This window comes from Anguilla anguilla, chromosome 15 (genome assembly GCF_013347855.1).
Source record: "Anguilla anguilla isolate fAngAng1 chromosome 15, fAngAng1.pri, whole genome shotgun sequence".
NCBI classification, from domain to species: domain Eukaryota; kingdom Metazoa; phylum Chordata; class Actinopteri; order Anguilliformes; family Anguillidae; genus Anguilla; species Anguilla anguilla.
Genome location: NC_049215.1, coordinates 35,193,318 through 35,214,996, shown reverse-complemented (window position 1 = coordinate 35,214,996; position 21,679 = coordinate 35,193,318). Strand labels below are relative to the sequence as shown.

The window sequence follows — 21,679 nt, the reverse complement described above, 5'->3', positions numbered from 1 at the left end:
GTCGTATGAGAAGCCATCCGTTTCGCCGCCGTCCGAAGGAAAACATCGATCTCCCCTGCTCTGAAATAGCGGTGCTGTATATCCCGTTGCCATTTGCACACGGTCCAGATTGCACCGGGTCGGCAATGCGTCTTGGTCAGGGTCGTCATCAAAGGCGGAGAATGAGTATCGATTTTCACATCGAGCTCCAGTCCACCGTTCTCGAGCAGTGATTCCACTGATCCCAGGCAGACCAGAAAGGCGCATGAGGGGAAGACCCTGCTGACAGAAACCCAGCCCTCCTCAGCCACGCTAAAGCGTATCGGGCACGTTTAAGAGGGCGCTGCCAACCGTGGCTGGTCAGGGTTCAGTTCTAGCCTGGCAGGGCGTGCCACTGCGCCCAAAACGCGTGCTCAAACTTAAAAGTATAACGCCAGGGGTGTCCAATCTTATCCAAAAAGCGCCGGTATGGGTGCAGGATTTTTCTTCTAGCCTAGGAATAAGACTCACTTAAGACCATGGTAAGTTAATTATTAGAAAAAAGTTCAGTAGTGGTGGGTTACAACAAAAACCTGCACCCACACCGGCCCTTTTCCGTTAAGTTTGGACACCCCTGCTTAACGCACACACACACACAGTGTCCCTCCTACGATTCTTCCATTGCTACCGCCCACACACACTTTCGCCTTTCTATATTTCACCATGGAAATTCAGAACAGTTCCAGGGTCATCATTGGTTAAGGTTCTCTAAAGATACTCAGAAGCCCAGCTCCTATGTTTGCACAGCGTCTGCCTTTCTCAGAAGCAGAGGCAGGTGTTAAACCAGGACAGCAGCGGGGCTGTCAGGGCAGGAAGGCTCTCTCCTCTGGGCCCTGTCCATCTCCATCTCCATCACCGCTCTTCTAAACGCACTTAGTCTGCCGCACGCCTCTGTGTTTGGCTTCAGGTCTCGCCCATCGATCTCCAACTTCGCTCCTCAGACGTGGTCTGTCTGCTAATTGTGGACTGGGGGGAGGGGTAGATTTGGGTGCTGGAGGGTGGGGGGGGGGGGGTGCACCATTAGACATTCCAGACACGTCGTTGAGATTCGAGAAGCGCAGCATTACGACCGAGCATCGGTCGCGTTCCTGACAGGCGTCTCGATTGTGCCATTTTTTAACCAAACTGGACGGCAATAGGCTACGTCCGACCTTTAGCAGGGAAACGCCGGCCACACATTAACGCCTCCCCCTGCGAGCCGGCAGAGACAGCTAAAGCAGCCGTTTCAAAGAAAGACAAGACCGGCCCTGCTCAACCCTTTCGGCCGACGAGAAGGAACAGGAAGTGACCGCCGCTTGGTCGTTCCCGCTCGCGGAAAGCGCGATTGGAGCAGCGCGATTGGAGGAGCGCGATTGGAGGAGAGCGATTGGAGGAGCGCGATTGGCGGAGAGCGATTGGAGGAGAGCGATTGGAGGAGCGCGAATGGAGGAGCGCGATTGGAGGAGCGCGATTGGAGGAGTGCGATTGGAGGAGAGCGATTGGAGGAGCGCGACTGGAGGAGAGCGATTGGAGGAGCGCGATTGGAGGAGCGTTATTGGAGGAGAGCGATTGGAGGAGAGCGATTGGAGGAGCGCGATTGGAGGAGCGCGATCGGAGGAGAGTGATTGGAGGAGTGCGATTGGAGGAGCGCGATTGGAGGAGTGCGATTGATCGCACCGCCATTAGACAAGGGAAACTCGGCGAGATCCGCGCAGTTTAAAAAGAGATGAAAAGATGGCTATTTTCGGAGCGGACCTCTGGGGAACGACAGGGAGTACGGATCAGGGAGAATCTGAAGATCAGCAGTCGAGGCGGGATTTGAAACGGGACCAGAAGGGATCAGCGCCGGACGCCGGACTAAAGGGGCCGGCCTACAGACCGTTCGGAGCCGCGCAGTTTTCTCCCAATATTTTTTTAGTTTATCAAAGCTGGACCACACAGGCCCAAAACTTCTCTCGGAGATTAAGGAACTCAGAAAGCCAATTTGTCAACACGTCGCTCGAGCGAGCGGGGGAGGAGGCGCCCGGCGCGCTGAAGAGGCCCTTGGCCGTTTGAGGAAGAGAACGGCTCTTTTGTTATTTACGATGAACTCTGGGCTGCTTCGACAAAAGGAAGAAGCAGTCCGTTTCTGCCGAGCGACAGCCCTCGCCGAAGGTCCCTGTTTGCCGCCGAACTCGACCGGGCGCAGATCGCTCCGTAATCTGCACTCCGCCGACGAACGGGCGGGAAAATTGGAAGCGAAATAAAGAACCCATTATTTCGGCAATTTTTTTGATGTTTCTGCTGAACAGCAGCAGCTCTCAGCAGCTCTCAGTGGCTTTGAAAAGCAAAAGACGCAGGAAAAACGACAACCCAAAGAACTTTCCAGAACAGAATGCAGGGGGGCTGAGAGTTGACATTTGGGGAGGGGGGGAGAGAGGAGTCTTGAGTCACACAGTCACACACAGAGCTCTGATTTACGGGGAGGTGGATCTGTTTATTCGGGAGGACAACACAACACAAGGGCTTCGTTTTCAAACAAAACTGAAAGCATGAGGGACAATTAGCAAGGCAAAGGGGTAACAAATGGTCCTCACTGACGCCACCACATCAAACATCTACTCTGAATCCTCAGCCCCGGAGATGAACTGGGATTTTCTGGTCGTCCTGTTCTTTCTGCCGGTCCCCTTGCACCCCCACACCCCCCCCCCCCCCGCCCAACATCACTCAGTGCCCAGGTGTTATTTCTAAACAGGCAGGTGGACGGGCCTCTATCATTAAGGCTTCAATCAAAGCTGATTGCCTTTAAAGGACCCCCGGGTTTTCACAAACAGGCCCTGATTGAAGTTTTGCCCCCGCCATCTTGTAAGCAAGAACTGAATGTGCTTAATGAACATATAAAAAGGCTGCGTGTGAATTAAGTCTCAGATGTAACCGTGCCTGACCAATATAGAACTGGGTGGGGGGGTGGGGGGAATTATTCAAATCAATGCCACAGCTCTTTGCTCTGTGTGGCAGGCAAAAACAAAACTATATGCACTTCATAGGGAGAGGGAAAAATTAAACTGAAATCTTAATATCCAACCCTTCTTAATATCCAATCCAAAAAAAAAACATATTTAAACAGCCATCATTCAAGAAACAACCATACATAGTTTATAGGGAGAAATAAAAAATGGGTATTTTCTTGTCTCGTTTTATTTTATTTTTTAATGCCATAACTACCCTTCACGATTTCTGTACACTCAAAAAAAAGTGATCGATAGTTTACCATTATTCATTTAACTGATTATCACACACACATTTAACCCACTAGTGTTTTCACACATTGTAAATAAATTTTACGCCAGGCTGGCCAGTGGAAGATGGGCTCCCTCTCTATAGCTGGTTCCCTCCCGAAATGTCCTTATATTGGGGAGTCTACTCTCACCAGCAGTGGAGTGTTTTTCTTTCCAGTGGGGACTTTATAAATCAGTTACCAGCTTTTCGGGCATTTAGGCCTTGGTTTCGGCCCTGAGTTCTCTGTCTGTTTACTCTGTAAAGTGTCTCTGTGACAGCGTCTCTGTAAAGGTGCTATAAAAAAATAACTGAGTCTGAAGTGAACCGAGTAGTTATGGGGTCTATCCGGTCTCTAGCCTAGGACATGAAAACAGGATTCAGAAGCAGAAGCTACAACCGCCTCACACTACTAATCGTACATGCAGTACACAAACGCTACCGCACATCACTGGTGTTTGGCAGACGCTCTAATCCAAAGAGACTAACAATGAGAAGACAAGTGCATAAACCGGGGTTCAGAGACACCGTGAACCCAGGTAAACACTCAGAAACTGCAAACACGAAAACCTAGTAAACCAGTTAAGCCTGTTAGGGAAACACCTTATTCCTGTCAACCACCAACACACACCAGACGACAGCACATTCCCGGCGACCTCCAAAGTCAGGTGTACAGTACGTTTTGCCCCATCGTGCAATCCGAACAGAATCTGCAAGACGGAACAGTTCTACAGCGTATCTACGAGGCACAGAGCTTCCAGTACACAAATAAAAGTACTACGAAACCGTGATGGGATGGGATGGGATGGGAGAGACGGTCGCAATCCGTCAGAAACACGCATCGGACAGAACAGGCGTTCGGGACACGGGCCGTCTGTCGGAGCGTATAAACCGTATACGCCAACCTCAGTGAAACTACTAGATTTAAGTGCAGGTATGGAGGCATTGTTCCCTCTGTTCCATATCTGACAGGCTCCACATTTATTTAACCGAATACACTCGTGATTTTTTTTTCATTTTTATTTTAAGATTTCCTGTTCCTTTCTTCGCCTTATGTTACCCTGATTGCCTGTCGAGCACCTTGCATTTCCATCACCTCAACGCGGCTGATTCTCTCTCTCTCTCTCTCTCTCACCTACAGCACTGAACATATTCATCCATCACATAAAGAACACAGAAAATAAACCATTTCTGCCACCGCTGTTTTTGTGATTCCACAACTGTATTAATGGATGAATTAACATTTATAATTCTCAACGATGCTGGTGGAAAAATAACCCTGTGGCAAAATTAAGTGAACAGATATCTTCCACGATGATGACGCTCTTCCGATCCACAGCGATTCGCTCAGTCGTAGGGAGACGGGCCGCAGTAGTTCCTGTCAAGACTTCTCATAAAAAAACGGTGGACGAGAACAACAGGTGATTCCTTTCTCACTCACCGATTGGCTCCAACTGGCACCATGGCAACCAGCGCAGTTTCCCATTACCCATGATGCCCACGTGATTGGCAACACATGCTACAAAACAGGTGCCGTTTTTTTCATGCTAATTCCTTCCAGAGGCTCGGAGGGACCAAACTGAATTTGACATTTAAAGGAACGACTAGGCCAACGGTGCAGCTCCTTTTTTTTGATGTGAAATGACCGCAGAAAAACATAAAAGTAACCAGCAGGCGAACGCAGACAAAACACAATCTGTTTCTCTTAAACACCGGCAGTTCAGTGCTGGAGATTACAGACAATCCACCGACAACAAAGAAGAAGAAAACGTACGTTATAACAGTTAGAGGTTAACAAAAGATCTGAGGCCTGCTTTTTATCATCTTTGAACTCTCCATTTTCCCCCTTTCTCTTGAACATTCACAAAATGTGTGAAAAGTGTTTGTTTGGGGAAAAAAAAAAAACAGACATCTGAACACTCAAAAAGAAAATGAACATGGCCAAAGAAACAAACAAAATGAACAAGCAAGCAAGTTTCTAACAACCGAAGATTTCTCTCAAGCTGTGAATCAATATCGGTATCCTCACACAAAACTTTTCATTGCGTCAAAGCAAGTCTGTCTAGACAAACTGCAAAGAGGCAAGTTAAGAATTCATTTTAAGTGTAGGAAACAACATAAACAGACTGCTGTACCAAGCATCACTAAAGATTCACCAGTAAACCTCTCTTTATTAAAAGATATCATTTTGAGTAGGAGTATATTCTTCATTATTAAGACCTTATTCATCTGCAGAACCCAGCGGGATAGGAGAATTCTGCAAGTGCTCCTTGCGTTTCTGGCTTTAGAGAAAACCCAGAACAAAGAACATGGGGCCCCCACACTGCTGTGAGTGTGAGTTTACATGGGTTCCACGGGTTCCACAGCACAGACATTAAAAGAGGCGAGAGAGAGAGAGAGAGAGGGTTGTACCTGGAAGTAGGTGAACTGGGAGTGGTAGAGGTCGGGGTAGATGGAGAGAGAGAGAGAGAGAGAGAGAGGGGGGGAGGAGTCGTACCTGGAAGTAGGTGAACTGGGAGTGGTAGAGGTCGGGGTAGATGGGGAGGGAGAGAGAGAGAGAGAGAGAGAGAGAGAGGGGGAGGAGTCGTACCTGGAAGTAGGTGAACTGGGAGTGGTAGAGGTCGGGGTAGATGGAGAGAGAGAGAGAGAGAGAGAGAGAGAGAGGGAGGAGTCGTACCTGGAAGTAGGTGAACTGGGAGTGGTAGAGGTCGGGGTAGATGTGCAGTGTGGTCCCCACCACCAGCAGAGACTCAAACTTGTGCAGAGAGGAGCTGATGTAGCCAGTGAAGCCCAGGCACCAGATCTTCAGGAGGGCCTCCAGGTCAAACAGCACGGTGAAGGCCACCTGGGTGGGGGGGGGGGGGGTGTGGAGTGGGGGGGCAGCGGAGAGAGACGGAGTCAAACCCAGGACTCTTCCCCCCCCCCCCCCCCCCGACTGCAAACCACTCTTCTCTCTGACCCCATGACCTCCAGGTGGGATATGACACTCATGGATTATGAACAGGGAGGAAGACACGTTACGTTTCTCCAAAAGTGTGTTTACGACAGAAAAAAAAATAAACACAACTTCCATTACATCAAAGTTTAGGGTAAAAACATCAGAGTTTACATCACCTTATTTTCTTCTTGACCAAACTGTTCCTCCTGATTAAGGCTAATCACACCAAACACGCTCCACCACAAACTTCCCTGTTCCTATTACTGTACTTGCATCAGGCTAAATCATATTATTTGTACTTTGGACTATAAAGGTTTTTTAAATGGGCTCCACTGAAAGTCGTGGAAATCTTGGCATGCTTCCAAAATGGCTGACAGTGCTGCAGGGAGAGACACTTTGGTGACAAAGTTAATATTCACCAAGAAGCAACTAATATCGCTCCACCCTCATTATATAGCTGACGAAGTACATTTTCCACCAGAACTTGGGGAACCACTGGAACAGCCAGAATCTGTAGTTATAAATATTACTAACAACCTGGCGGCAAGCGCCCAATAATGATGCAGAGCACAGTGGTGCTGCATAGGCATAAAGAGGTTTTGTTTCTTGCCAGAAGGAACATTTCTGGTAACCAGTTTTCCCTGCACTTCCTCCCAATATGAACGTGTGTGTGTGTGTATATATGTGTATATTCATGCTCACCTCAACCAGGGCGGCAGTGTAGTATAATGGATAAGGAGCTGGTCTTGTAACCTAAAGGTCACAGGTTCAATTCCCGAGTAGGACACTGTTGTTGCACCCTTAAGCAAGGTACTTAACCTGCATTGCTTCAGTATATATCCAGCTGTACAAATGGATGCAATGTGAATGCTGTGTAGATCGTTCTGGATAAGAGCGTCTGCGTAATGTAATGTAATGTAACCACCACCTCCGTCAATCCAGGAGAGGAAGTGGAGAAGGGCCAGCACTGCTCTGGCCTGCTCGGGCCTGCTCTAGAGCAGGCACTGAAGCCTGCTCTAGAACACGGTTTCTTAACAAGGTCAGCCACCCCACACCACCCAATTCTTATCTGCTTGTCCAAACATGGCTGGATTTGAAAATTCTACAGAACCGTCAAGCATGCAGTGGGGCAGCCTGTTGTATCGTTTACGACACTAGCCATCATTGTTTTGCCATAACATCCTCATTTTGTAGCAGTTTACAGTAAATTGAGCAGAATGAAATTACTGCTCATTCTGGACATTGTTAGCCTTTGCTAATTAAACATGAATCGAATTGGGGGGGATGATGGGGAGGTGGGGGGGGTGGTAAATTAATTCAACACATGTATTGAAATGAGGTAATGAAAGCAAAAAAAAGAAAATGGCAGAGAACAAAAACGGTCTTCCCCATCGCCGTAGCGATGGAGGGGGAATAAAATAAATATATAAATGGAGAGTGGCAGATGTGGATGTGGCCCATAGTCCCTGGGGCTCCCCAAGCATATCTCCACAATTCAGCTGTGAGAGGAGAGGGTGGTCTCCACACAGAGCACCACTGCACCACCTGCATACTAATCACAGAGAGAGAGAGAGGGAGAGGGGGAGAGAGAGAGAGAGGGACAGAGGGGGAGGGAGAGAGAGAGAGAGAGAGAGAGGTGGAGAGAGAGAGAGAGAGAGAAAACGAGAGGGAGAGGGACAGAGGGGGAGGGGGAGAGAGAGAGAGAGAGTACACTGCAGGCACAAGCTGGCTGTGTGTGTGTGTGAGAGAGTGTGTGTGTGTGTGTGTTTGGGTGTGTGCATGTGTGCGTCCATGTGTGTATGTGTGCATGGATATGGATGTGTGTGTGGGTGTGCATGCGCGTGTGTGTGTGTTGGAGGGCGGTCTGTACAAAACATTACCTGAACAGGAAGGACGATGTGCCCTTGTAATTAATCACAACCCAAGTTTATTTTTCCTCCTCCACATTTAAAAGGGACCCTCTCTCCCTACAGCTGTTCTCCTCTCTCGGCGTTCACCAGCTGACTCACCGTCTCCGATCTCTAATCTACGCTCCTGCGCCTCCACGCCTCACCTGCGGAGCGCCGCCGCGCTCTGAGCAGCAGCTGATCCACGCAAACGGGGAAAATAATGAGCGATAAGAGAGCGAAGGCCAGCGAATCGCGGCTGCAGCGTCCGGCCAGAGCAGTGCACCATGGGAACGCCCACATCTCATATCTACAGGAGTTCTTTTAACGCCATAATGTTTAATTGGTTTGCAATGAAACATTTTTGTTTTCTAAGGGCTAAATGCATTATCAAATCAATAATATTGACACTGTGAAGAAATACAGCACCACTTGCCAAACCAAAGATGCCAAAGATATCAAGCCAAATAATGGCAATTACAGGGCAATTTGCTAAAAATATCATTTTAAATTATAAATTTTTTTTTGCATTTTTCCTGTTTACCTGGAAAAATATAGATGGTAAATGGTAAATGGACTGCATTTATATAGCGCTTTTATCCAAAGCGCTTTACAATTGATGCCTCTCATTCGCCAGAGCAGTTAGGGGTTAGGTGTCTTGCTCAAAGACACTTCGACACGCCCAGGGCGGGGTTTGAACCGGCAACCCTCCGACTGCCAGACAATCGGTCTTACCTCCTGAGCTATGTCGCCCCTAGATGAATGAGAAACCATAAAAATACTGTTTATTTACAGTTTGATATCCGAGCTCTCTCTCTTACACACACATGCACACACACGCATTCACCCTCTCTCACACACTCACGCATTCACTCTCTCTCTCACACACACACTCACCCTCTCACACAAATACACACACACTCACCCTCTCACACAAATACACACACACACTCACCCTCTCACACAAATACACACACACACGCATACACTCTCACACACACACTCACGCATTCACCCTCTCTCTCGCACGCACACACACAGACGCACAGAAAGGCTCTTGTTGAAACGCACAGTAATAGGAAAGCCCTTGCCTCGGCACTCAGCTCATAGTGAAAGGCAATGCACTCAAACTGACAGGAACAAAGACAGAATTTAACGGCTACAAAACAAAAAGTGGCGAGGGAAGTCATCTCTCATTACGCCAAAACGGGTTTGAAAAGAATACGAACCACAATTAAAACATCCTCCTGTTCCTTTCCCCAGATTACACCCAGCGATCACACGGGGCCAAGCGGCGGGACGTGGAAAGAACTGCACTTTTCAGCTTTCTTTCCCAGTGAAACTTTTGAAAAGAAAACCCGTCGCTTTAAACTGCCAAGAGCAGCTGGAAACAGCACGTTTTGTCAGTTAAAATGTTCTCAGCTGAAATGATCTGAACATTGAGGTAAAAAAAAAAAAAAAACGAAAAAAAAAACCCTTTTCTCCTGTACGCCATCTGTTATTCCTGCAGTGTTGGAATAACTGACTGAAACGAAACTGTACGTGCATTTCCCCGCGCTGTGAGTTCAGGACACGGCTCTGTCTAATAGGCATTGATAAAGACAGCGCGGCTTGGAACATCCTTACAGAGGAAGGCCTAGAGAAACTGACTGTACCGCCTAATTCACTACGATGAAAAAAATGATATCCACAATGACAGGTGAAGAAAATACCACTTTACAGAGGCATCTGCTATCACTACACCAGGTCAGTTGCTCAGCTTAAATTCTACCTGCTATCACAAGAATCCAACAGGGCCTCTCTTCTTTGAAGCAAAGCGTTTTCATGGTATTTAATAAGTAGTTAGTATAATACATACAGTATAACAATATTTTAGCAAATCCCTTCAAGCCATTTTAAACACTGAATTCATTGGAAACAAAATACTGCACGACAAGACTATGAAAAATTAAATTCATCTGGAATTGAATATTTATTGGCTGCTCCTTGAATCCCTTTGTGGAAGTTCAAGCCAAGCACATGACATTTAAGAGGCGTTAGGAGAAGGGTTACACCTTGAACATCACCAGTGGTTTACCTTTCAACTTCGTGTTTCTGAAGAGAATCGGAAAAGTTGTTGAAGTTTTCAGACGGGGAATAATTCAATAAAGTATCAGAGGCTGAAGGGAGAACATGAGCCAACGGCTCCATCGCACATCAGCAAACGAAGAACACAGGAGGGGGCTCGACAAACACCCGGCAGAACTTTAATAACCTCCCACACATCTCCCACAGAGCTGATCCACCAGCGCCAGAGCCCTCAGAAGCACTGGGATCTTCTGCCCGGGAAAACTGCTCACAAAGGCCAACCCAACACTGTCCCTGGATTCCCCAAAACCAAACACTGTCCCTGGATTCCCCAAAACCAAACACTGTCCCTGGATTCCCCAAAACCCAACACTGTCCCTGGATTCCCCAAAACCCAACACTGTCCCTGGATTCCCCAAAACCCAACACTGTCCCTGGATTCCCCAAAACCAAACACTGTCCCTGGATTCCGCAAAACCAAACACTGTCCCTGGATTCCCCAAAACCCAACACTGTCCCTGGATTCCCCAAAACCCAACACTGTCCCTGGATTCCCCACATCCAAATGCTTTCCCAGGGTTCTTCTCAACCCAACACTGTCCCCTGGATTCCCCACAACCAAACACTGTCCCTGGATTCCCCACAACCACACAGTGTCCCTGGATTCCCCACAACCAAAAACTGTCCCTGGATTCCCCACAACCAAACACTGTCCCTGGATTCCCCACAATATCCCTTTTTATGCAAAAAAAAAAAAAAACACTCTCAAAACAAATGTGTTAAAAACAAGGCATAACGTGCCATTTTTGAACACACCTGCAGGTCTAGATGAGGACAACACATTTGTTGTCACTTTCAACACAGTCTGTGTGTTAAAAAAAAGTCCCCTTTCGCAACACAAATTGTATATTTACGACACAAAAGTAGTGCTGTAACTTTGACACAAAATCTGTTGAAAGCAACACCAAAGCAGGAACACAAACAGTGCGTTGGATATTGGCACATCGGTTTTGAGAGTGCGATCTGCATTTATTATTTATTTATTTATTTTATTTAATTTTTAAACGGCGGCACGACTTCTTACCTCCGCCAGGTAGAACTCGTCGTAGTGCTGTCGGTGATTCTCGCCTTTGTAGTAGTTGCTTGCGGCAACAATCACGTCCACCGCCACCATGCTCAGGATGAACATATGGAACACTGAGGAGCGCATCAGTTGCTGTGGAGACAGACAGACAGACAGATGGTCAGACAGAGGCAGACAGAGACAGACAGACCATTAGTTCATCAGACCCATCAATCACCTGGGCAGGGAGCACCCAGCTGAATTCGCTCAGAATGCGGAGGTATTTCCTGCTAAAGCAAGACAAGAAAAACACTCTCTTCCAGATTCCACATTTTCCCAATCTTCAGCTTGGGAAATTTCTATATATACTACATTGGTCCACATTTCCCTCATGAAAAAGGCATTTAAATAAATTCTGGTTCTGCTAACCAGTAACCTCTGTTACAGTATACGCTATGTTTGATATCATATTGAAAAAGTCAGCAAATTAGCATTTTCAGGTGCAAACACCACGCTATTGGTACTGTCACATCCTGGATCCTTTGGTCTCACGCAGCAGGCCTCCGTGGGCCTCCGTGAGCGTCAGTGGCTCCGGGCTTTGGGCCACGGCTCGCTCTCTGCAGAGGAGAGCTTTAATGAAGCCGATGAGGCCCGGTCCTCCACAGATTCATAACCGAAGCGATTAACCCCAGGGAGGGTCGAGCAGGCCTGGCTGCATGCAGCGGCGCCCCCTGTTGTTGTTCGTCCGTGTTTTTGTGCCAAATAAAGCCGTCTCGGGCCAGGCGGGTTTAACGGCCGCTCTGGCTGCTCTCTGAGCTCGCCGCTCTGGCTGCTCTCTGAGCTCGCCGCTCTGGCTGCTCTCTGACCTCGCCGCTCCGGCTGCTCTCTGAGCTCGCCGCTCCGGCTGCTCCCTGAGCTCGCCGCTCTGGCTGCTCTCTGAGCTCGCGGCTCTGGCTGCTCCCTGAGCTCGCCGCTCTGGCTGCTCTCTGAGCTCGCCGCTCTGGCTGCTCCCTGAGCTCGCCGCTCTGGCTGCTCCCTGAGCTCGCCGCTCTGGCTGCTCTCTGAGCTCGCCACTCTGGCTAAAGCGCGCTAGCTCGGCTGTAACCGGGGTAACCAACGCCCCAAAACAAACAAGTCGTATCCCAGCGCTGCCGTTTAGGGCAGAGTAAATCACCTCATCAGCTCAGTGACAATATTTGTTATTGAATATCGGACAAGAGGTCTCGCTCTCAGTAAGGGGTGCTTCATCCATGAAAAGCCAAACAAACCCCCACACACACACAAACGGACACACGCACGCGAATGTACACACACACGCACACACACACACACACGCACGCGAAAGTACACACACACATGCGAAAGTATGCACACACAGGCGAACACACATACATTATATTAAGAGTCAGGTACAGATATGAAAAATATGTTTGGTTTTTTAAAATTTTTTAATTCAGTCAACTTTCATAATCTTGATATGTAATTTAATCATCCATTATCTCGCAGGCAGATATAATCAAAGCATAATAAAATTATTTTTTTTTTCCCCTCAAGAGAAGATGCTACCTTTAATTACTGGAAATAATTATCTGGAAAGGTTAATGTACAGACCTCAGCATAGGACACTCAGCAGAGGAAAACTCCTCACAGCAATTCATAATTGAAATTATAGGAATTACGTTAAAAATGTCTTTTTTTTTTTGAGATTCCCAACAATTAGCTTGTCAGCGGCCTTAAAATTAAAAATTCACTAAAAGCAAAATATTCCTGCCATGAATTCTCATGCTTCCAACTGCGCAAACAGCATTTAGATAAACCGGGACTCTGAAAACAACGTCCTGTTCTCAGAGGTTTAGAGGAGATCATTTAATAATCGGCAACTGGTCCCCCTCTCACGTAATTCCAGAAAAGGTTCCATTAAATGGCAATTTTGAAAGGCCCGTTACAATTCAGAACTGCTCAAAGTGAACGAGTCCTGAGAGGCCAGCTCTGTTAACGGACCTGCAGACAGTCGGCCTCTGAATGGCTTCTGTGTCTCCTCTACCGGACGCCCTTCAGAGCAGATGGGGCGGCAGCGCAGTCTAACGGTCAGGGAATTGGGGTTTGGAACTCCAAGGTCGTGGGTTCGAATCCCCGGTGGAGCACCGCACCCTCGAGAAAGCGCTCAACCTGAAACGCCTCCGTAATTATCCAGCTGCATAAAATCGAGCGCGTGTGAAAGAATGTTCTGCCGCACAAAGACCAAAACGCCAACGTTTCACCCAGGTCATCTCTTCATCAAATCACAGATCATACTGCCTTCTCCTTATGAAGACGGCAGGGTTTTGGGGGGGGGAGAAACAAATAAATCGGGGATAAAATATTAATTCTAAAAAAGCTACTTGTGGCTACACTGGCTGCATTTACATTCAGCCAAGATGCTTATCCAGTGACTTGCACAGCTTGCATTCTTTCTACACACAATCCATTCACGCGGCACCTCTATCCGAGTGGAAAAACAGTAATAACATTTACATACAGTACAGGGGTAAAGACTTACACAGCTTGCATTTTTTCTACACACAACCCATTCACGCGGCACCTCTGACTGAAAAAATAGTAATAACATTTACATACGGTACAGGGGTAAAGGCTTAGACAGCTTACGTTCTTTTACATACAGCCCACTCGTACAGCCGGGTACTTTACTGGAGCAGTTCGGGTTATAGCGCGCCGCTCGGGGGTGCAATGGCCTCGTCTCACCAGAGAACTGGAGCAGCCACCTCACACATGACCACCGACGCTAAAGGTACGCTAGCCAGCGCTGTAAATCCTGTCAGGCGCTTGATTCATGTCCATTAATATCGCGTGTGCGCACATGGGGGCGTCTCGGAGGGTACGTGGATGGACCATTAACTCCGTCGGACAAGCCCACATCCATAATGAATTAAGGCTGACGCACATCCATCTGCCGCCTTGGTGTAGCCCGACCCATTAAGGGCCAACCTCGTGGCGGAGCAGCATGTGCTTTAGATCATTTTAGAGTGACTTACTCCAATAACAATTAGGCTCTTTAAAAAAAAAAAAAAAAAAACCTTTATGCAAAGGTTATACAGCTATGAGGGGTTGAAGAACAGAACGAAATGTGTAATGCTGGGAGAAGAAAAAAAAACTATAACAGCTAACCAAAATACATCCGTTATTTCTAATGTGAAAGCACAAATGTTAAACACTGAAACTATATTTCTCAAAATGTAAAATACTTCTTTTTAAATGAAATGGGTAATTACTGTTCTGACAATATGACGGATTGTGTCAACACAGAAAAATATACTAGTGAATAAATTTGATGTTAACAATTACTAATATTAATGTTAGCCATGTCTTTCATTTTTCTCTTGGACTTTTTTTTCTTTCTGTAGGTCACCCAGAAAATTTCAAACTGACACACTGAGAAAATGTGCCAGACTTACAAAATCTCATCTGAGAAAGGCACTTAGCAGCTCCTGAAGGCATCTCCTACCCCTCAACCCCCCACCCGCACTTTGGGACACGAGGGCAAGGAGGGCAGTATCGGTTTCAGGATTTCACTCCAACTTCTACCCTTAATTATTTAATGAGCCCAATTATTCGTATGTTCTGACATTTCAGCAACACTTCTTGATAAGCCCATCAATCACGACTGATAACTGCTTGCGTGTCCCTATACTGCAGCAAATGTTTAGCTGTAGTCTAATGTCCAAAGCAACTGGTGGTGGTGTGTAGAGTTAATTAGCTAATTGACAGGGTAATTGGGGGAAGCTAAATCCTGCAAACACACAGGCCCACCGGGAATGGAACAGACCTCCCCTTATTCAGGCTGAACTCATCCAAACACACCCTAATAAAACTGGCACAGTCAGGAGTGCTGAAGACTCTGCTGCTGCCACCGTATTCTCGTTGTTTCTTGAAGGTCAATATTACAGCATTGCATCCTAAGTTTTAGTTTTCTCTAAAATAATGGTTAAAAAAATGATATAGACAGCACCCCCAGTAACAACTGACACATACAGCACCCCCAGTAACAACTGACACAGACTGCACCCCCAGTTACAACTGACACAGACTGCACCCCCAGTAACAACTGACATACAGCACCCCCAGTTACAACTGACACATACAGCACCCCCAGTTACAACTGACACATACAGCACCCCCAGTATCAACTGACACATACAGCACCCCCAGTAACAACTTACACATACAGCACCCCCAGTAACAACTGACACAGACTGCACCCCCAGTTACAACTGACACATACAGCGCCCCCAGTTACAACTGACACAGACTGCACCCCCAGATACAACTGACACAGACTGCACCCCCAGTAACAACTGACACAGACTGCACCCCCAGCAACAACTGACACATACAGCACCCCCAGTTACAACTGACACATACAGCACCCCCAGTAACAACTGACACAGACTGCACCCCCAGTTACAACTGACACAGACTGAACCCCCAGTAACAACTGACACAGACTGCACCCCCAGTTACAACTGACACAGACTGAACCCCCAGTAACAACTGACACAGACTGCACCCCCAGTTACAACTGACACAGACTGCACCCCCAGTTACAACTGACACGGACTGCACCCCCAGTTACAACTGATACAGACTGCACCCCCAGTTACAACTGACACAGACTGCACCCCCAGTTACAACTGACACAGACTGCACCCCCAGTTACAACTGACACAGACTGCACCCCCAGTTACAACTGACACATACAGCACCCCCAGTTACAACTGACACAGACTGCACCCCCAGTTACAACTGACACAGACTGCACCCCCAGTTACAACTGACACGGACTGCACCCCCAGTTACAACTGATACAGACTGCACCCCCAGTTACAACTGACACAGACTGAACCCCCAGTTACAACTGACACAGACTGCACCCCCAGTTACAACTGACACATACAGCACCCCCAGTTACAACTGGCACAGACTGCACCGCCAGTTACAACTGACACAGACTGCACCCTCAATAGGGGGAAATCCAGCAAAACCCTGCCGAACATATTCACTGTGTGCATTTCAAGCAGGAAATGACTCCAACATATTTACTGCATTACATGCCTGTGTGAATTTCTACAGAATATTCTCCAGAGGGGGTGCGGGGGGGGGGGGGGGGGGGGGGGGGGGGGGGGGGGGGGGCAAAGAATGTATCCCAGAATGCTATGCAACACTTGCCCAACACCGAGCGACTGTCTCACTGAATGATTGATGATTATCGCTTCAACCTTTCCACAACTGCTGCTAGCAAAATAATGCCCACAAATTGTATGTATTACTACAGGGTCACATGACGCGGGTATATTCCCAGTGGGATGCAGCAGGCTGAATGAGAGGGAGAAACATCGTTCCTCTGCGTGAGCCTCGTGTGTATAGCACCTCTGGGACGCTGCCGCTGAGTGGGATGTAGTACTCATCACTGAGTGAAATGGGATTTCCCACATGTCATTCCATGTGATACCTCATAGAAAGAAAAAAATAAATAAATAGCGTTACTGGAATCATTTCCACATGCACCACCCTGAGGCTCTGGTGCCTTATAATTTTGAAAATCCATCATAAGTTGGCCAACATTATGTGCAGTCCATGTCTAACAGAAAAAAAAATATGCATAACTACGCAAAACTATTCATAATAAATCAGGTGTAAATGTGTTAATGTTTCACATCTGGTTTAGGGATGCGAACGTTTTACACCAGATTTGGGCAGACCCCCCTTCCCAGTTACCGCCATTATCCTACACTGCTGCCCTAATCACAACCCTACATGACAGCAGTAGTGCTATCGCAGGGAGGAATTAACACGCCCCCCCCCCCCCCCCTTTAAAAACCACACCTATTAATCAGATTGGTGAGAACAACGCAAACGTTGGCTCGCACGTGCTCAGTGCTGCCCCTCGTCCTAGCACAGCAATTTAATAAAGCGCAAAAAACTAGAAGGGAATTAATCGGACGGTTTTCAGCCAATTGAATGGTTTGGCTTCACGGGGCCAGCGAATAGAAAGGCAGGATTCAGAGAGTGCATGGAGACAGGCCGGCCCGGTACAGATCACAGCAGACACGCACACACCGGCTCTCCAGGGTAATACACAGAGAGAGAGGCGGAGCCTCAGGACTGGGTTCCAGGCGTGAGACGTCACTCCTGGGGCAGTCTCTCTGACTCACACTGAACGTGACAAAGCAGTTTGACATTTCCAGCTTTCCAGATGCACCCTGCCCCCCGCCCCCCCCCCCCAGCCCCCCTCCTCCCCCCCAGGGGTGTTTTGGCTGAGGGAGACGAACAGATGACTTCATTTTCTCAGGGTCTTGACTTCGCTCATATATAGACTTCCGCCGGTCGAAAATCGTTAATGGAGAAATGTGCGCTATCCGAAAAAAAAAAAAAAAAAATCTGGCGCAGTAGAGTAACCTCGGGCAGCAGGCCCCCGCCACGGCGGACGGTGCTGTGGGACGGCAGCCCTTTCAAATCTCTCCTGCTCTGGCCTTCCCCTGAAACGGCTAAAGATAGCGCTCACTTCTCTCTGACATGACATACCGCCACACTGGAGGTGACGTGGCCTACTTAGTGTCACGGGGGCCAGCGGCACACAGACGTGAGCGGAGTCTGTCAAAAGCTATTTAAGCGGCCGCGGCTGCGAAGCGCTGGAGATTTCCCCGGCTGCTGGAGATTTCCCCGCCTTTGATAGCTCCCATTTTGTGTCTTTTTCTCTCTCAGTCCTTCTCTAAACACTTTCAGGCATCATCGCTGCTTCGCCCCATCTTTGAGACTTCATGTGCTTCATCCCCCGGCTGACACGCAGTTAGCGTTCCTGTAGATGACGGGACTGGGGCGTTCCTGTAGATGACGGGACTGGGGCGTTCCTGTAGATGACGGGACTGGGGCGTTCCTGTAGATGACGGGACTGGGGCGTTCCTGTAGATGAAGGGACTGGGGCGTTCCTGTAGATGACGGGACTGGGGCGTTCCTGTAGATGACGGGACTGGGGCGTTCCTGTAGATGACGGGACTGGGGCGTTCCTGTAGACTGGGGCGTTCACTGCGTGTACAGCCAGGCTTCAAACAGGAAGCACACCGCTGGGCTCCACCTCAGAAGTGTTCCAGAGACGGCAGGAGGTAGCATGACGACAAATTAAACTGCATATGCATGAGTGTGTGTGAGTGTGTGTGTGTGTGTGTGTGTGTGTACAAGTATATGCATACAGTATGAGCATGTGTATGTGTATGCATGAGGGTGTGCATACTGTGTGTGTGTGTGTGTGTGTGTGTCTGAGTAAGGCAGAATTTTCTGTGTGCACAGTTACATCCAATTTATTCCATAATTACAATATCCCATCCTTGTGACTGGAACAGAAGCAGTTTTCCTCCTTAAAGGAGCACACCAGTGAACCCCAGGGGGGATTTCCAAAGGCAAAAACAAGTTTAGGCAAATTGGAGAATCTGACTTTCCTATTTGTCACAGCAAATTTATTTGTATTCCTCCTCTTGAAAACCAGTCGAGCGAAACGCAATCAGTTTTTTTTTTTTTTCCCTCCAAAATCCTCTCTCCATTCGAATCGCCGCTGAAGAACTCACAGTGCGGCTGAACACCAGGCATAAATATCTGTCCGGACAAAACAGTCTCTTCCCCCCCCGCCCGGCCTAAATTACACTAAAGCCGACGCCCGCCTGTGGGCCAGGGGCGAAGACCAGGGAACTGTAAACTGGGGGGGAAATGCCACACACCTCCCACGATCAGCCATTAGCAGAAGAACACGGACACGGGCCCCGCCAGACAGACAGACAGGTGCAGGGGAAGTGTGTGTTTATAACTGTGCTTATAAAGCATTATAACAGCATTATAAATCACAGTTCATGTTTTATAATGCAATACAAACAGACAATATTCCTGTTACGTAGGTCCAATTAAAATGATCCACGTCAAAAAAGCATTAATGTCAATGTCCAGTCGGACAGTGGAAAGGACACATTTACGCAGCAGCGTGTGATGCTCACACAGAGCTCTCTGTGGAGAAACAGAGCCCACAGACGGACCTCTTTGGTGTCGCTTAGCAGCAGCGCATAAATCAAGTCTGGGAGCGCTAAACAACGGAGAGCGATGAGCGCAAGCATAAAACGGGACGTTAAATTTACGACGGTGGGGTCACTGATAAACACAGAGAGTCACACCAATAGTCTGCAGCGTTCTCGTATAACCCCCCCACCCCCCCCCCCCCCAAGGGCTAAATCTAAACAGCGGCCATCTCAGCAGTGTGTCTGACGCGTCAATCAAAATGTCCCATCTCTCCCGGGGGGCTGAAGGGGGCGGCAGACAGGGAGGCAGGGTGCGGCTCTTAATTTAAGGATTTAGTGGCCCGTTTAATCCATTTCACAGTTATTAAACAGTTGTTCACCTATTCACACGCAAGAAGATAATAATAAATAAACGTGTTTCAGTGTGCTTTAAACAGTATTTTCCATGTGAAATGATACTAGGCCCGGGGTTTCAACAGGGGGTCCACTAAGGTACCGCAGGGGGTCCCCAACTGCACTCTCAACGCCCTCGGTTCCCAATCTTTATTAAGCCATTTTTAAGATAAAAGCCTTTTTAACTTATGATGGGGGGGGGGGGGGGGGGGGGGTGTTCCCGGGATCCCTTTGAGCCTGGGTGGGGGGGGGGGTCCCTGAATTAAAAAAAATCAGCTCTTCACCAGAGGAGAGAGAGTTTAAGCAGGCACACACTCTCCACACACTGCCCCGCCCCGCACCCACACACTCTCCACACACTGCCCCGCCCCGCACCCACACACACACACACACTCTCCACACACTGCCCCGCCCCGCACCCACACAAACACACTCTCCCCACACTGCCCCGCCCCGCACCCACACACACACACACTGCCCCGCCCAGCACCCACACACACACACACACTGCCCCGCCCAGCACCCACACACACACAAACACACACTCTTCACACACTGCCCAACCCCGCACACACACACTGCCCCGCCCCGCACCCACACACACACACATACACACACACTGCCCCGCCCCACACCCACACTCTCCACACACTGCCCCGCCCAGCACACACACACACACACACACACACACACTCTCCACACACTGTCCTGCCCCGCACCCACACACACACACACACACACACACACTGCCCCGCCCAACACCCACACAAATGCACACACACACGCCGGCACGAACGCATGCGTACACAGACCGAGCACATACACACACACAAGAACAAAAATGCATGCACACAGACACGAACACGCACGCACACACGCAAACACACACACACGAACGCACAGCCACCCACCATGCGACTGACACAATGAACTGTAATTATGATGTTTGATGGCATTTTAGCTGCCCACTATTAACCACTGAAAATGCAGTGCGATGGAGTGGTTCCCTCTTGGGGGCGTGTGTATGCGCTTGGTGTGTGTGTGTGTGTGTGTGTGTGTGTGTGTGAGTGAGTGTGCATGAGTCTGTGTTTGCACGCACATGCGGGTGTGTATGTGTGTGTGTGTGTGTGTTAAATAAGCCTGGAGGTGCCTCCTCCCTCCCTGGGTCACCGCTCCCACATTAAGGCGCACACTGAAATCCTCTTAGAGATCCATCACCATTTCAGGACTGGAGCAGCTGGCCCAGGCAGCACAATTACCCGGGTGCAGAAACGGTGGGTTATTAATGCGGCTTTCGCAACGGACCTGGCAACCCTGCCGATGAGTTCAGGGACGCGGAGAGCGTCTGGTAATAAAATATAACCGCACAGAGTCCTTTCAAAACAACTCAAAAAAACGTGTCCTTGCATGACGCACTTGTAAAACTATAAAAAAAAAAAGGGAAAGACACATAAAAGAGGAGTTTTATTTCTCTGTAATATACCAGGCTGTTTTTAGATCTTACAGGCTGAGCAACAAAGAGCGATCAGGCAATGCGGCTACCAGAAGGTCAACACGATAACCTGGCTGCTCAGCGAGTCTCATCAGGGGAAACCATTCATAGCAGTGGCACTGTTAACATACAGCCCAAAGATATGGTCTAATGTTACTGAACTGGATGGAAATCAGCATTGATCTTATCTAAGGGAAGGATAGTCAAAAAGTAAAAGAAAAAAACTCCCAAAAAAGTTTGGTCTGTCCCTTTAAGGACACCCACATGCCGTACAGGTGGCTGTCAACACAAAAGGATCCAGGAAACAGCCCTTTGATTTAGGCTCACTCCCTTCACCAGAACCACTCCGCTTTTATTACGTCAGGTTTCCAGAGACTTCACACACGAGCAGATAAATTCTATCTACAGCGTTTATTCACGTTTATAAAACTAAAAATAGGTTTTTATATTTGCGCCGTGGTCTTGTATTCCTTCTCAGTTCTCAAGCAGAGTGCAAGCTCTTTGCTCCCAGAGGCCCTTTCAACACGGCAGCAC

General features: G+C 48.4%; 1 protein-coding gene across 4 annotated transcripts in view; it reads right to left on the bottom strand.

Moving 5' to 3' along the window:
• Window positions 1–21,679, bottom strand: part of nalcn (sodium leak channel, non-selective) — a 120,744-nt gene that overhangs the window by 61,541 nt on the left and 37,524 nt on the right. For all 4 annotated transcript variants that reach the window (XM_035393209.1, XM_035393212.1, XM_035393210.1 and 1 more), the window contains exons 12-13: window positions 11,228–11,359; window positions 5,930–6,097 (exon numbers count right to left, since the gene is read on the bottom strand). In XM_035393209.1, the coding sequence (XP_035249100.1) occupies window positions 5,930–6,097; window positions 11,228–11,359 (300 nt within the window). The remainder of the gene's footprint in view (window positions 1–5,929; window positions 6,098–11,227; window positions 11,360–21,679) is intronic.